Source organism: Phaseolus vulgaris, chromosome 10 (assembly GCF_051622355.1).
Source record: "Phaseolus vulgaris cultivar YP4 chromosome 10, ASM5162235v1, whole genome shotgun sequence".
In the NCBI taxonomy this organism is placed as follows: domain Eukaryota; kingdom Viridiplantae; phylum Streptophyta; class Magnoliopsida; order Fabales; family Fabaceae; genus Phaseolus; species Phaseolus vulgaris.
This window is the reverse complement of record NC_143507.1, coordinates 42,421,968-42,439,204: the sequence shown is the minus strand read 5'-3', so window position 1 is coordinate 42,439,204 and position 17,237 is coordinate 42,421,968. Positions and strand designations below refer to the sequence as shown.

General features: G+C 33.0%; 3 protein-coding genes across 3 annotated transcripts; 1 reads left to right on the top strand and 2 right to left on the bottom strand.

Annotated features, from left to right (window-relative positions):
• Positions 1–648: 648 nt before the first annotated feature.
• Positions 649–5,731, bottom strand: SPL2 (E3 Ubiquitin ligase family protein). Its single transcript, XM_068622141.2, has 6 exons — positions 5,263–5,731; positions 3,237–3,338; positions 2,489–2,659; positions 2,202–2,323; positions 1,566–1,685; positions 649–1,271 (listed from the first exon to the last, which is right to left on the bottom strand). The coding sequence occupies exons 1-6, from the start codon at positions 5,626–5,628 to the stop codon at positions 989–991; spliced, it is 1,164 nt and encodes a 387-aa protein (XP_068478242.2). The 5' UTR covers positions 5,629–5,731; the 3' UTR covers positions 649–988.
• A 1,370-nt stretch (positions 5,732–7,101) lies between these two features.
• Positions 7,102–7,761, top strand: LOC137818566 (uncharacterized). The gene has a single exon (XM_068622065.2). It carries the CDS (start codon positions 7,171–7,173, stop codon positions 7,552–7,554), a length of 384 nt encoding a protein of 127 aa, XP_068478166.2. The 5' UTR covers positions 7,102–7,170; the 3' UTR covers positions 7,555–7,761.
• Positions 7,762–11,345: 3,584 nt separating this feature from the next.
• LOC137819631 (putative GTP diphosphokinase RSH2, chloroplastic) lies at positions 11,346–15,882 on the bottom strand. The gene is made up of 6 exons (XM_068623534.2): positions 14,476–15,882; positions 14,182–14,367; positions 13,238–13,698; positions 12,674–12,832; positions 12,237–12,588; positions 11,346–11,846 (listed from the first exon to the last, which is right to left on the bottom strand). Exons 1-6 carry the CDS (start codon positions 15,148–15,150, stop codon positions 11,538–11,540), a joined length of 2,142 nt encoding a protein of 713 aa, XP_068479635.1. The 5' UTR covers positions 15,151–15,882; the 3' UTR covers positions 11,346–11,537.
• Positions 15,883–17,237: the final 1,355 nt, after the last annotated feature.

Here is a 17,237-nt window from a genome sequence, read left to right as displayed (position 1 = left end):
TCTTCAGTTACAAATCTGAAATTAGATCTAGATCATAAGCCAACAAACATTGCACATAGGGTATACGAAAAACTTCAGAGTCCATTTGAGCTTAATACTTTATTTCAATAAACTTTATTTTAATTCTTTACTTCTTAATAGTTTATTTTAATGAAACTATTTTAGTCATTAGTTAAAATGAAAAGGTTAACAAGTTTCGTAGTCACTTTTATTAGAATGAAAATTTGAAACTAAGAAACAATCACTTCCTCTGTTTATCTAATTACACTTTGTTAATCCACATGGAGTATACACGTCAATCAACTGCTATTTCTAGACCAACTTTAAATTGAAAAACATTTTATTGTCATTTTTATTTTACTTCTAATCATTAAACTATTATCTCATTTTTCTTTTCCTTTCTAATTTTCAAAAATTTATGAGAAATTATTTTTATCACTTCTACTGTTTTTTATACTGCATTTAATGTTTTGAAAATTAGAAGAAAAAATCATTTTATAAAATCAATAAACCCTAATATTTGCTGATGAAAAAAGAGAGCAAGAGGCTGAGTTGACTGAATACATGGTTATTACCTACCAGCATCGGTTTTTACTTTTTAAGATAGGATTTACAAGTTTACTCGTGAGATTACCTCTAGTCCAGAAAGCACAAGAACATAACAGAGCTTCATTCTATAGGTGTTAGGCAAAATTAAATATTTACGTACACTGCAACTGAAATAATTGGAAAAACTTGCAAGGTTTTCCAAAAAGACCTGGCAGAGTGAGAAAGTGAGGAAGCTACGAATTAACCTCGACCAACCTATTTACGCCATGTCCAAATATCTACCCCAGATAAAGTAATAAGTTCACAGGAAACAAGAGCAAGGCTAGTTTTCCCAAAAAACTCCATATTCCAGATCTTATAATAAAAAGCACATTTTTCTCATTAGCAGGTGTTAAGTTTCCTGCCACAGGAGTGAGCAGAACTTTCAGGCAGTGTCTGTTCATGATTCAAAAATCCGCACTGAATTTCGAATCTCCTGACGACAAACAGGACATTTAGGTGCCACTTCATGTTCAACTGATATGGCACACCCTTGGCAACACACAAGGTGGCCACAGGGGATGAAGACAGAACGCCTTCTCCTCATCAGACATATAACACATAATTGTCCATCTGGAACATCTTCAATCTCATCATCCACCTGAGGTTCAACATCACTCACTGCTTGCCTTTGTTGCTGGAGCTGCCTCTGTAGCTTCCACTGTTTCCACTTATTCCAGTTCCTGAAAATCAGCAGGTAATTGCCTTCAATACAACTGTGTCTCTAATCACCCAAAATTACAAATAATATTACTGCAAATCATTTCCACTATTCTGATTATTATCAAAATTAAGTTTATCAAGGTAAGCCAACCATATTAAACAAACAGCCAGTCTATAACATAATCATGAAGGCAGTTTATCAAACCAGGAAAATCTATTTGTTTCAGGAAATTCTAAAGCCAGCCACAATTAACAAAATGCAGAACATCACAGAAGTAACATAATAAATGGACAAATAAGTCAAACCAACATACCTCACAACTGCATAGCCAAGGATCCCAACTGACATTGAACCGAGAGCAATGCCACCCCAAAACAGAATTTTCGTTTTGATGGAAAGATCCACTATCATCTGATCTTTGCTCAAGTCAGATCTACAAAAGAGATAACAACCATAAGCAGCACTTCCACAGGCTGAATCATTTACTAATATTTACCGAGATATATGCACTCAAATAATAAACTAGAAGGGGAGAAATAAGAAATTCAGTATCACTCATCAATGCGCCTCCAAAACAAAATCTTAGGTTTATCATTTATTATAAATAATTTATACTTCACAAATGGCACCAACACCTCTACTTGTTGTCACGAAAATTCAAACAACTTTGATCAAAACCATATATTCATGGCCCAACTCATCATTATTGGTTACCAATGTGAATTAATTAATCATAAAATTAAAATAGCCATAATATTTCTACCAGCAAAGTGACATTTCCCCTAGAATGTATCCTACTGGATACTGAAGGTACAAAGAAAGAAGTAGGGTTATGCTATCACCAAATGAAACAATCCCCTCTATTATACTAACTTTATAACGAACAATACCAAATGGTGGGGATATTTTCATGATAAACAATAGTTTATTGCAACTAAAACAAACTTACAGAAAATACGGTAGATCTTTGCATGACTTAATTTCAGCAACTCCATTATTTAGACTGACAAGGCCAACAGCAGTGACATCCTTCCCCACTGGAAGTATTTTCTCTTCATCTAGCAGTCCGACCTACAGAAAAGAAACATAAGATAACATTTCAGCAAATATGATACACCAAAGATCAACAATTTCACAAGAGACAGCCAAAAGATGCAAAACACCATAATAGACTAATTGGAGTGAAATAGTACAAGTATTGAGCAATAAAATTACACAATGAGAATATCAACTCACCGGATACTCATGTCCAAAAAGTGCTTGCAAGAAAGTATAAGGAGAAGCATTTATTGGTTGCAACTTATGATAAACTGTCGTCAGAGGCAACGGATGTCTTGAGCCATCCATGTTGACAACAACATACTCAGTAGATGGCCGCCATCCAACATCAATTAGAACAAAAGGCACCTACAACAAAGATAGTTAGAATATCAAGAAAACATTTCATATTATCACTATTGTATCTAAAATATTTTACAGTATCTTACATGATCCTTTCTTAGTGGGCAGGACTTTAGTTGTTCTTGTTACTGTTACATGGAATGATTTTCATATTTCAATGTGTGTTTGTATAGATATATACATATATAAATTTCACGATTTGTTCCTCATTTTGGTAACATAAAATACTATATAAGTTCAGTACACCAGTGTAAATGAAACTTACTGCTTTTCATTTTGTAAAACACCATTACAATACATAAGGCTTCAAATTCTGTTTTCTGGTTGTTTGGCTATCTCTACTGATGTATTGCCTATATAAAGGTTGTTGCTTGATGAATAAAGCAGAGAAGTTCACAGCAGTATTTTATTCTCTCCTTCATTTTATCTTAGTTTTAACATGGTCAACCCTACTCAATTATATATACCAACCAACCGATATCAAATTTTACCTCATGAAATACAAATCAATTGACAACATTATACCAGAACTCTTTTTATACATTATGAACCTCAACATGTAACAAAGTTATGCACCCATTACCTTCCTTAAAGATGTAGACTCTTGCTGTCTCCAAGATCTTGCAAATATGGCTCGAAGATCAGAAGTCCATCCAAATAATCCTTTCCATTCATTGTATATACACTTCATGATAATGAACACAAAATAAATAAATTAGACTTCTAATTAACAAATAACTTACTAAGTTGCAGGACATTTAAGCTGAAATTAAATTTATATTTTCTACGACAATGAAAAAGATATTACCCCTTTAAGACATAAAAGCTTTCCATCTAAATTAATCAAGAAAAAGAGGAGGCATGTCAATATCCAATAACACCTTATGGTCAAAACATCAAAAGTACACCTATATCCATAAAATGAAAGGAGAACTCTATAGGTAACACTCTGAAGTCGTACTTTAGAAGATGAAGTGCAATTACTATTATGATAGATAATTATAACAGTTAGATTATAACAACTTTGTAGTTTAGAACACATACACATATAGTGTGTTTGAAGTGCAGTTATACATAGACACACACTGAGGGCTTGGGTTGAGTTGGTGGAAGTAATAGTGCGTTTGAAAAGTCATTCAGACACACTAAACGCCAACAACCCATCAAAGATGGACTTAAGTTTCCGAAAAGTAGGAAACAATTGATGATGCGCTAGATAAACCCTTTCACTGTGCCGAATGCCAATCCAATATGTAAGGGTGTTCACAAGTAACTAACTTTAATAACCGAACTAAATTAACTTCAACATAACTAAACCATTTTAAAATAAATTGAATCTAAACTGTCCACCAAAATCATTTTTAACAGTGAACTATTATAGAAAAGAGTTCAGTGCTTATGTTGTTGGTTTCACGGAATTTTTGCTGATTTTTATAAAGCACACTCGTTCATGACTTGGTGTCCAACTTATGATGTGTAATTTCAAGTTATGAAAAATAAACAGATATGCTGAAATGAATCAACCACTTTTTTATTTGGTTCTCCCACTTACTTTGTCGCGTTTCTGTATGAGATCTATCTTTATGTTGATATATGCAATATTGTTGTACTCAATTTTGTTTTAAACTACAAGCCGTTTGGTTCAATAGCTTTTTTTCGTTACTGATTAACTAGCCATTCTGGAATATGGAAGTTGAAACTTTTAGGCTTGATTTTATATTATTGGAGATGGCAAACTCTACAAACTAAGATAGGATTTTTTAAACTCCCAATTATTCTAATTATTTCTGCAGACTTGACGTATAATGGACAGTGGAATATTTTAATAAGCACTATATGTATATCGTATTTTGCATGATTATTGTTAAAATAATTAATATTAAAAAAAAATTATATGCATTGTTAATCTATCTTTGAACTTCTTTTTTTAAAACCAGTTTGTTGTAGTCCAAAACAGTCCAGTTCAAAGCAGTTAAAGAGAAGAAAAACCAGTTCAGTTTAGTTGCATGGTCCATTTTACAGCTCGATTCAGTTTGGACAAATCACTTCTACAGTTCAATTCAATTGTTACCAATTTGGTTCACTTCAGTTCTTTTTTAACACCCCTACCAATAAACCTGCTCTAATAGGCAGTTCAATTTAGTTGCATGGTCCATTTTACAGTTCTATTCAGTTTGGACAAATTACTTTTACAGTTCAATTCAATTGTTACCAATTTGGTTCAGTTCAGTTCTTTTTTAACACCTCTACCAATAAACATGCTCTAATAGCGTGCAACTGATAGTTGAAGAAAGAAAATGTCGGATTGGCATTCAATCAACCAACTTTGAAGGTACGAGCAAACTAAGTTCCGTTTTACTTTCCACCTTCACGTATTTTTGTTCTGAATCAAGTACGAAGTGACTGCACTCCCCAATTTCAACTTTTCACTGACCTAAATTCAAATTACAGGTTGACCAGTGTTCTAAAACCATTAATAACCACTTAACACACACCCCAAAATTTCGAATAAAACACTTTACGATAGCGAATTTCGGACAAACATGCAAATCCATCTGCTCAATCGCACATTAATCTCAACAAATTCGAGAGAAAAAAAAAAAGATTACCGTTTGAGTTCTTTGAAGGATGACGCCTTTATCACCGGACTCGCGAGAAACCAAGACGCCGGGTCTGAGGGTTTTCCAGGAGCCATCGACTGCGGACTTGGCATCAACGTTGCCGCGGACAATTACGATTGCGCCACCGTCGGAGTTAGAGTTGGCGTCAGATGGAGTATCGGCGAGGAGTGATCGGAGGTCGGAAACGGAGAGGTAAGGGGCGCGGCGGAGCTTGCGGAGGGCGGCGGAGGTGGCGGAGAATTTGACGAGGGTGCGGATGGCGGCGTAGGCCAAGGCGAAGCCCAAAACTGCGCCGTCGAAGGAAAGGGCGAGCTGGGAGAGAAGGGACACTAAGGCTTGCTCCTGATGAGACATTGATCATTCATTCCTCACACCAACACGCACTCTGCGTTTTTTCGCAATATCGCTAAATCCACGTCGTTCTTTAGGCTTCTATAATCCCAAGGCATTTCATTTTTAAAAATATATTTATATTATAAATATAATTATACAACACTATAAAAATAGTTAATTTATTAATAAATAGAAAAAATATAGCTAAATATATATTATATAATAAAAAATTATAAATTAATTGACTCTACTTAATTGAGCCTTATGTATCATTTTTTGTCATCCCTCACTTTATAATGTCCACTTATCACTTATTATTTAATTAATTAATCTTGTTGTGACTCTATTTTTAAGAAGTCATTGATGACTTGAATAACTTGTTGTTAGAATAAAGAAAATAAAAGATGGTTACCTATAATAAAAGGAATAAAACTATTACACATATTTTGTTTCAAGAATATTCAATTATGGCATGTCATGAAATAATAGTGTAATATGTTGGTGTTATATGTTAGGCATAATTTAATTTCCCTAATTACAAATTATTATTTTTTTAAGTAAATATAACATATGCTGAATAAGTTTCTCTCTTTTTTATTTTATTATTATTATATAACAACTAAACAGTAATTATTTATTTAAAATAATATATATATATATATATATTATATTCATAATAATATCTAAATAGTTTTTATTTTAAATCTTAAATAAATAAATAAAATCACTTTCAAAGTTCTCTCGCTTTTGTTCGTGGGATATCATACCTCAAATAAAAAGATAATGATTTTTTATAATATAAAAATGAGTATAAATTTTATTTTATAAACTAATTTTATAAGATTAAATTAGATTTAAAATTTATTTTTATATAAAAATTATTTAGAATTTATTTTAAAGAAGAATTTGTTGTTTAACTTATGAGGCTTCTCGGTGTAAAAAATATGTTAGAAATCCTATATCATGAATTCTGATAATATATATTATAAGTGGTTGAAATTATAAGTTAGTTTATAATATTTCATACTTTGTGGAAGGATTTATGGGATCCTTTTTATGCATTCCTTTCTTTCTTATGAATAATAATAAAGGTTTGGTTTCAAAAACCTTGAATGTTGAAATGAAAAATGCAAAACCCAAGTTTCTCTTTCTGACAACACTGTCAAAAAGCAATCCAAATTGTTGTCAATGATGCTATGCATGTCACTGTGATTACAGCTACTCTCCATCTCCATTCCAAAAATCATGACTTACAGCTATAGTTCCTTCATCAACAACACAGAACAGTGTGAACACAACAAAAATACCTTACTTCCATACCCTGAATCTCCTTTTTCTACCATCCTTTTCAACTTTATATGCTTCTTTTTTTCTTTTCTCTCCATTCTTTAAACCTCCTCACTTTTTGGCCGGCTGTTTCTCCATCATTCAATCTCACATACACACATACATTCCTTAGCCTTATCACCTTTTCCTCCCACTATAAATTCTTTCCTCAAAACCTCATTTTTTCTTCACACACAAAAACTAACTCACTCTTATTACTTGCTTCAACTCCAAATTATGGCCAACACCACCTATGCTTCTTCTTCATCATCATCATCATCACAAAGATCATTGGCCATGGTGTTGGCTTTGGTCTCAGCAGTGGTTTTGTCTCCCTTATATGGGAATTCAAGGAGCGATAGGAGGTACTATGAGTCAAAATGGAGCTCTGGTGGTTTTGTTCTGCCTATGCTTCTTGCTGCTCTCATAATTGCCATCAGAACAACCTCTTCATCTGTGTCATCTTCATCATCAGCAACAAGACCCTCCTTTCTCCCATCTCCTGAGCCTTCATGGGTGCTCAGAGTTGGAAGCTCTTCTTGGGGTTTGGGGGGGATTTTGGTTATGCTCATGCTTGTTCTTCACTGGCAGGCCTCAGTTCAAGAATTCTTTTGGAAATAGAAGCATGAAATGATTATACTCTGTACTTTTTCTGTGTGTTGCATTTTTGTATATGTATTATATTTTTGTTCGAGATCCATATCAGTCAAAGATTAGAATACTTTATAGTAGTATATAAGTGGATGATCTTAGAATTTTGAGCTTCTGATATCGTATTTTGATATCTTAAAAAACTGATAGTAGAAATAAACAAGTTACATATGACAATATATTGTGTTTTTAGCTTAGTTTTTCTTATTGTTATGATTATATCAGTGCATTATTCATTTTGTTGCTGATATATTAAGATTCAAAACTATTTTATAACTGGAGTTTTGTAATTAAAATAAATTATTGTGAACACCACTCTATAACAACTTTTTAATAATAAAAGTGTATAAAAGAGTACAATTACTTATTGCTATTTCTTCTCCCACCTGCATAAGATCTTTAATTTAAAAGACTTTTTTGGATTAGGCGATAAAAAAAATTGTTGTTATAAAAGAAAAAGGATAAAGTAGTCATTTTATGAATGGGATATAGGGAAAAATTATGCGGTATAGGAAGCAACGACCCGAAAGAGTGCAATGTTTTTATGGTAGTTTCTTCCTGCACCCCACAAAGTTACGAAAAGATAAAATTGTTCCTATATAAACTGTACATTTTTTTTTTATTCTGGATTATGAAATCCAGTAAATTTTCAGATTGGCGTTTCCGGTAAATTTTTGAATTGGCGCATCTGGTAATCTCTTGGATTAATGCTTCCGGTAGTACATGAATGATAGTGTTAATCCAAAAAATAAAAAAAATGCAAAACATCCATAATTGAAAAAATCATTCTGGATCCGCCAATCCGTAATTCAAAATATGCATTCCGGATTCAGAAATCCATAATTGAAAAAAATTATTCCAGATCCACCAATCCGTAATAGAAATTAGGCTTCCGGATTCAACAATCTGGAAATCAATAATTTATGCAAACTTTACTTCCAGAACACCCCCTCATCCGGAATGCAACATGATTCACTTTCGAATTGATGAATCCGTAGCACACTCCCAGATCCCAAAATTATGGGAATCAGTTTCGAAATTTACAAAATTATAGGGGTGCAGGAAGAAACTACCTGTTTTTATTGTTAGGTCCATGAAGTGGATTTCTACAATTAAATTCATGGGCTTTTGCTTTCTTGAACCCAATTAAATTCAAACTTGCACCCTATCACTGATGTCAAATGACAAAAATGTGCTCTTTTAGATAAAAATGTATACGGAATTTAGTATTTTAGAATAAAATTCTGAATTTGGATTTCTAAAACCTTGTTTGGATTAGGATTTTCAGTACAGTTTTTCAAAATATTTTTTTTGAAATATGTTTCCATATTTTGGTTTCTGAAATATCTTTTCTCGATTGTATTGTTTGTACTCTGAATTTGTCGTTCTGAATTGAGATTTTAATATTTTTTAATTCTATTTTAGAATTTCATTTCCAAAACTCCAAACAACATATTCTAGGTTTTTTTTCTAGAACGTATTTCTCAATTTCCAATTACGAAATTTCAAAAATGGATAGGGTGGAGGTTTTAATTGATCAGGTGCAGAAAGAAAAAGCCTTAACCATGATTTAACCCATCTAGCCTAAACACTGAAATAAATTTATTAAAATCTTGAGTTCGACTTATTTAAAAAAAAAGTTTGAACTTCACTAGTCCAATTTATTTATAACAATTAATTTGGTTTTATGACATTTAAAAAATAATAATCATATGAGTTTAGTATTTAACAAGCATTTCAACACTAAATAAGACTACAAATAAACTATATATGGTATAAATAATTCAATAAATAAATAAAAACTCACAGTTTTTTAAGTTGTAAAAAGTTATTTGGAATGAAAGTGAGTGTAGATAGAAAAAGAATATCCCAATCCAGAAAAGATTTTGATGTGACTTGTGAAATTTGAAGGTGGAGTTAGGTTAGATTATTATTCAGTTTCTAGAGCTTTGGAATCTCTACGTCACTCTTTCACGCCAAAAAAATATTCACAACTCAACAATTTGCTTATGCTATGTTTACTTTTCAATGTCAAGTTCAAGATTCTTCCAACCACTCCCCATTTGGGTATTTAACATCATTTATTATTAATAATAATGTTCTTGTTAACGTTGAATTTTATTTCATGCCACAATCAGAATTCTCACATTGCATGTCATCAAAAATTAATACCACTCTAGTTTCCGAACACAGTTTTATCATGATTTGTCTTTTGGTATATGAAAAAAAAATTGTTTTGCATATTTTTTATTTTATTATATTTCAACAAAATATTATAATTATTCTGGTTTAAAGTTATTTTAGTCAAAAAGTTACGTCTCCTTAATAGTAAAAATAGTGATTTTTAATCTTATGATTTGTGTTTATCAGGTCATCTTTTTTTCTTTTTCTTTATATAGGGTAGTGTTCTCCTTCCTTCTTCTTGTATCTGGTCTTGTTTTGAGTTATATTTCCAAATTTATTACCATCACGTATATACGATCAATTTCCATAATTAACGTCATCCGTTCTTTATGAGAAATAAATGGAATCTTTTTCATTAACTTCAAAAATAAACATTAATCTCCTAACCTCAGACATAAGTCAATGAAACTGATAAGTTCATAATCATTATCTACATAGACAATAAGACCATTTCACCATATGATCGATTAAACAAGGATCTCAATAGTATTTTCTATAAAAATTTAAATAAAATTAAAGCAGGCCTACCATTATCTAAAAGAATAGCTGGGCCTAGTGCTATTCGCTTAATTTTAAGATGATTAATGTTAAGATAAGACTTAGATATTTAGTTGCATATCTTTAACTGTTATTCTTCTGTTAAAGTTTGGCCTTTACAATAATATAAAATAAAGTTTGGCACTTGATTCGGCACTGGTTTCCCAAGTAAAGTATTAATTATTAAAATTGATATTCTTACATACTTTAGTCCAACACATTTTTTTTTGTTTTTCACTAGGTTTTAAATTCCTGGTCTTGCAAGTAAAGTTTATCCAATAATCCCTAATAAAAAAAACTTGCATTGTTGTTAATCTAGTGAAAAATAAAATGTAAATTTGTTCATTTTGGTTGGTTCATGATGTGCTTTTGTCATCTTTTTGCCTATTGAGATGTGACCACTAAAAAAATGCGAGAAAAATAGTTAAACTTGAACAACATAACTTAAAAGGATTCAATAAGAAAACTTAAATTGTTAAATAGAGTGGAATTTAAATTGAATACGACAGTTATATATACATGAACAACTGTTACTGTAGATGCCGCTCTCAGTACGCTATTACAACGTGTTTTCTTTTTAAGTTGACTTGTTCATTATCAAAGACAAAGGATGTTGAAGCAACACTTAACCAAAAAGGAGATAAATCCAATATTAAAGGACAAGAAAAATATATAAATAATGTATCATGATTTTCTTATAATAAATATTAATGAAAATGAAAGTTAAAGTTAAAACAAAATTTCAAAGACAATTAATTTCATAGTGTCCTTATTAGTAATGTAAGAATTACCCTCCATCCTAATTTTACATTTCACTGGTAAATTCTTCAATTTTCTTAAACTTCAATTTTTCAAAGTCATTCTCCATGTGCATGACACTATTGACCAGAATCTGCTTAGAGTTAAAGTCACTGATTTTTTTAAAAATCTCGAAAATTTTATTTTATTTCTCTCTTGCTAACAAGTTCCTTGGAAGTACAGAACCATGAACACAAATGGAAGAAACGACTAGAGTTCAAGACTCCATAAAACCAAAACTCTAGAATCGAAGTGGGTGGAATGTAATAAATGCATGAGGGCCAATTACATAAAATCAACCATTTCAGCACATAATTGAATCGAGTTAGCAAGTTCATAGTAGTGAAACAGAGTTGTTATGTACAAATATTTCTTCTATATACATAGCTGTCACTAAACTTTTTGATGAATGAGAAGGGAAATCCAAGGTGGGGTCAACTTCTTGAGCCAACCATGGTACTTCCAGAAGTTCCCATGCTTGATACGGTTAGCCCTCGATCATACATACGCTGGATTTCTTCCCTGTATTCTGTAAGATACTTGTCAGGTATGGCAGGTGTAAGTTCAATAACATCTCCCATCTTCAACTTGCTATTGGGATCACTCACAGGCTTGTGATTCAGTCTTGGCCTCAACTCTTCCTTCAATGGGAACCTATATGCTGTCAACCTAGAGCTTGCACGACCAGCTCTTTCCAACAAATCCAATATGGTTGAGTTTGCACTGAATTCTTGGACAGACATCTGCATGTCCATTCAAACACATCCACAGTTAATACAGTGCACTATCCAACTTTGGTTGCACAAAATGACAATGTATGTTCTATTTCCCACATTTTTAACACCACTCTTTATCGACCATTGCACACCACAACAACAACAAAACATGAATTCCAAAGTATAAGTATGTATAGTTGATTGATTTAACTTGTGGTGGAAAAATTTTAATTCATTTTACCTTCATAATTTCTTGTCTTATGAATGCATGTGGAGAAGGCTTAAGACTTATCAAATAGCATTGTCTGAGTTGTAGTCAGTATTTGAATTAAACTTTTGAAATAGTTTAAGAGTGGGAGTATGGATCGAAGACTCAGAATCAGAAAATTGAATATTACATAAATTACGAGCACAAACCTTGTCATTCTCGATCATGATAACGAACACGGGTCCATTCTGACCACAATCAGGCCTATAGGAGTATGGGCAATCAGCAGCATGGGAAGGGAACTTGCATGGGGGCTTGACTGAATCTGCATATCCAACAGAGGAACAATCTCTGCTCATTGCTTCGCACTGCCAGGTAACAACCCATCGAGCCCACTCCACCATCTGAAGCACAAATGAAGAATGCTGGCAATCATCTTCCTTGTATCTCCAGTGAGCTGCAAATCCGAATTCTGCTTGCAAATGCATGTCTTTTGTTCGAATTTGTACTTCAAGGGGAACATTGCCTTCGGCCATCACCACAGTATGCAGAGATTGATATCTGTGAATAGTTATAAAACCAAAATCAGACGATATGCGTTTGCAAACTGAAAAATATACATCCCAACTACAGAGCCACAACATACCCATTGAACTTGGGGCGACATATGTAATCTTTCAGCTTTCCAGGCACCTCAGACCATAGCCGATGAACAGCTGTTAAGGCTTTATAACAGTCTTCATCCTTGTCAACAATCAAGCGCAGTCCATAAATGTCATGGATATCATCTATGGTAAGTTTCTTCCTACACAGACGAATAAGGAAATGTGAGAAATTGAAGTGTACAAACACTACAATCCACGCCAAGTAAAACTAATGCAATACTTTGTGTCTTTAGTAGTTTTAAACAAGAATGCTTCATTAGTAGTTTCACAGCAATATCATCGAAAAAATAAATAGCAACGATGATGTCCCATCTCTAGTTTAAAACAACTCAACATCCATTTTGATGTTTACGTGTGTTTATGCCGTAACAGAAACTGCCTTTGATATGACACCCATTTTTGTGTAATTAATAGTCTTCAATCAAACAATCTTACCTCCCCCTACCTTCAAAGAAATTTCTAGTACTATATTTGCATTTAAGAAAAAAAAGCAGAAGTAAAAATATTCAGAAATTATATAAAAAGTAAGGGAAGGTAAAGCATACTTCAACATTTTGCAGTAAACGCTATACAAGCTCTTGTGCCGCCCAGAAATGACACTATAAGATATGCCTTCGTCTTTAAGGGTTTGCTCTAATCTCTCTATCGCACAAGTAATCATTGCATCATCGTACGACTCCACAAGCTTTGATGAAAGCTCCTCGTGCTGGCTTGGGTTGAGATGCTTAAAACACAAATTTTCCAATTGTTCTTTCCAGCTAGAGATTCCTAAGCGATTGGCCAGTGGTGCAAAAATCTCCAAAGTCTCCTTTGCAAACCTCTGCCGCTTGGTCACTGGCAATGCATCTAGTGTCATCATATTATGCAACCGATCTGCCAGTTTAATGAGGACAGCTCTTGCATCTGCCATGGCAAGGAACATAGTATGCAAACGGTCTGCTTCAACTGACTTGCAAGCTGTGTTATTTTCTCGAGCCAGCTTGCTTAAGTGGCTCAGTTTAGATACCTAAAATGCCATAACAATTAGTTAGAACCTTGAAAGGAAAAACCATTAAAAAAAAATCAGATATGCCTATATTATTGGAATTCAGGGCATCAAATGGGTATTATAGCAAAAGAGTCCTATAAAATTGAAAATAAAATTTGAGCGACCAAAACACAAACGATGAGTGCTATTAAGTTATTAGATTGCCAACTACAAGACACCAACCTACAACCTACAAAACAACAAAACTATCATTCAAGGCCTGTAGAACTAAACACAACTATATTTTCTCCAAGATCATCAATGTTCATTAAACTGTGAAAAAAGTCCTACCAGCCTAATTACACTAAGCCATAAAAATCTAAGATTAGATCTGATGTGTAAAGTTTATTAATAACTTCAATATTACGGGTTGATTCAAAATGATCCTGCAGATCACAAGCATCAATTTCCAAAATCCTAAACCACGTGGATTCATAAATCAACAAAAGACAAGTTCCTCACCCCTTCAACTAAATCAGCAACTCCAGCGCCAAACGTTCCAAATATACAATCATAACTCAGAAAAGCATCATCCAAGGTATCATGCAAGAGCCCCGCAGCCACAACAGTGGAATTGGCACCAATCAGAGCCAGCAACACAGCAGTCTCCAAACAATGCTGCAAGTAAGGATCCCCACTAGCCCGCATCTAAAAAAACACAAACAAAGAAATCAATTTACCAAAAGTCCAAAACCACGTAGCACACCTTCCAACTCCAAAACACAAAATAAAGTTCCATTCCATAATTCCGTGTACCTGCCCTCTGTGTGCCTTCTCAGCTTCACAAAAGGCCTTGATGACAAACTCCTCACAGAAGATCTTGTGTCTCAACTGCGCCCCCAGCAGCAACTTTTTAGCATAGGGCTCAAAATGAAACCCACCCTCCACGAAATTATCCTCTAAATTGAAGGTCAACTCATCCACAAGCGCGGCAGAAGAATCACCCGCATCTAAGTCATAATCCAAACAAGACCCCAACGCATTCCTCACAAACCCATGAAACAACCCACTAGTCCCACCCCTGACACTTCTCACAGAGGTAGAACTAATGGAACTTCTGCTGCTACCACTACACGAAACAGGCCCATGAAAAACCGAAACAGGACTCTGATCCCTCTTCCACGAAGACCCACCAAACTTGCTCGGAGAAAACGAGAAGGAGCTGCCCAACTCCTTCAAATCGTCCTCCTCGCCGGTAAAGTTCGACGTCAACGGCGCGTGTTTCACCGCCGGAGACGAGAACAGGCACGAGAGGCCGCCCGTCACCTGCTTCTGCGACGTCGACGGAGGCGCCGTCGAAGCCGCCGGCGACGAAGATCGCGACCCCAATTCGAAGTCGTACGAAGCGTGAGCGTTGATCTGGCAAGGGTGCGGCGTGGAACACACGCTGCTCGGCGGACTCGCGTACAACGCTATCGTAGAAACCGCCATGAAGAAAGAGGTCGCTAAATCACAATTGGGGTTTTCAGATTTTGAATCCCAAACACAGAAACAAATGGCGAAGTCACAATTTTTCAAGTACCCTTTGGGGAATCTAAGGAGAAAAGAATAAGCGGATAATTAGATTTTTTTTGGGGATGCCAATTTGAAAAAAGAGAGAACCAAAGGACTCAAACAGAGGAACAGTTTTCCCTATGTCTGTACAGAGAGAAAAAAAAAAAGAATTGGAAATGGTTTGAAGAATTCAGGAATTTAAAAACTTTTTCTTTGTATAGGGATGGGTGTTGTTTATATACAGAACTTTTTGATGGAGGGGTGGAGAAAAGAACCCTAAATAGATAAGAATTTACAAGAAATAACACTGGGATTGAAGGTGAAAGAGTCAAATACGTCTAGAAACGGAAGAAGGAGAGAGAAGGAGAGGTGTTGTTCTTGGAAGACTTTCGCAGAATCTGGTTTCTGAGTTTGTTTATGTGAGGTGAATGGCTGAGAGGCTAAGGAAGGGAGAGATGAAATGACCGTTTTGTCCTCGGAAGATTATAGGAATGGCAAGGAGTGTTTTAGATAAAATTGTGTTTTTTAATGTTTTAGTTTTGGTTGATTTAACGTAGAAGAAGAACATGAGAGATTGTCGACAAGGAAGATATTTATTTCTGTTATGGCCAGTTTGGGATTGATGCGGCCCCCATTGAATCTAGACGGTTATTTTGTTCAGAGAAATCCACGCCATGAATACCGTCAAAAACTCTATATTTATCACAATAAAATCTGGACTTAATTTTCTTTTTTCCTAAACACATCATTATCTTTAATTTTGCTTCAATCTCGTTGGAATCTCACAACAAAAAAACATCCAGATAATTTGTTCAGTTATTTAACTCAACTATATTTATACTTATATATATAATGATAGTTTTTTTTTAATTTAATTTTCTAAAATATATCTCAATTTGAATTTTTTAAATTTTAACATTTTTTTCGCTCTTTGTTGTCGCTAATATTTACTACCGAATTTTGATACTATTAATTAATTAAAGTAAAACAACGTGATCATTAAGACACCGTATTTATCGTATACATTAATTTTTAAAGTATTTAGACATAAAATTTGTTCTCCATTTAGGACATTATTTTTCACAATGTTTATTGCTAAATACTTTTCTCTAGAAAATTTAAAGTCTCTCTGTCTTTTTTTCTAACTTGCCGTTAATATTGTCTGAAACAATTATCTTTTCAAAGTACCCAATTATTTTTATCCAAAAAAATATTAACCGATAACACAAGTTAATAAATTATAAGTAAAAACATATTAAAAAAATATTTTTTAATACATTCTCGTATAATTTATAATAAAAGGTTTTTTTTTCATTATTTAACGATACCCTTATTTTGTTTAGCATTTAAGGTTATAGCACGTACGTAACATGTAAAAAGTATTATGGAGAACTAAAAAATGTATCAAAAATTATTTATAACTTATTATTATATATTTTAGTAGTCTTTTTTTTATATGTTAAGAAATATTAATATTTAGGAAGTAATGAAAACTCCAGACTGATATTAAAGTGACTCTAAAAACAAATCATATAACTATATGAAGAAGATAATAAATATATAAATCGTATTATTTCTAAAAATAATAATTTTAATGTATAGTGTGATAGTATTTGGTGCATGCAAGTATTTAATGCTATTAATGTAACATTGATATAAATATTTTAAAAAAAATTGTTAAATACGATATATAATTAAAACTGATAATTTAATAATAATAATATATAATTAATACTAATAATATTACTAGTTAAAGAACATTGTTGAAATTTAGGGGGGGAAATTATTAAAAATGACTAGTTAATTTTTTTCAATAATAAGCTAGTGAAAACACATTTTATGAATATTTATCATTTTATTTTAATCATTAGAAAAAAATGATTAGCGTTTGTAAGGGGGTGTTGTATTTGTTCTCATAAAACTACATACTCTCTTTTAATGTATAAAATATCTTTTATACTATTAATTTATTTAATTTATTGTAGACTTCATTATGAAATATTATTGTATTGGTATTAAAGTAT

Coding starts and splice junctions, on each gene's coding strand:
- LOC137819631 (XM_068623534.2), bottom strand. CDS start 15,150: ATGGCGGTTTCTACGATAGCGTTGTACGCGAGTCCGCCGAGCAGCGTG. Junction 14,368..14,475: donor AGAAGGCACACAGAGGGCAG/GTACACGGAATT, acceptor GTGTTTTTTTAG/ATGCGGGCTAGTGGGGATCC. Junction 13,699..14,181: donor TTGCTGATTTAGTTGAAGGG/GTGAGGAACTTG, acceptor ATGGCATTTTAG/GTATCTAAACTGAGCCACTT.
- SPL2 (XM_068622141.2), bottom strand. CDS start 5,628: ATGTCTCATCAGGAGCAAGCCTTAGTGTCCCTTCTCTCCCAGCTCGCC. Junction 3,339..5,262: donor TCCTTCAAAGAACTCAAACG/GTAATCTTTTTT, acceptor ATTATCATGAAG/TGTATATACAATGAATGGAA. Junction 1,686..2,201: donor AAAGATCTACCGTATTTTCT/GTAAGTTTGTTT, acceptor TCTCTTTTGTAG/ATCTGACTTGAGCAAAGATC.
- LOC137818566 (XM_068622065.2), top strand. CDS start 7,171: ATGGCCAACACCACCTATGCTTCTTCTTCATCATCATCATCATCACAA.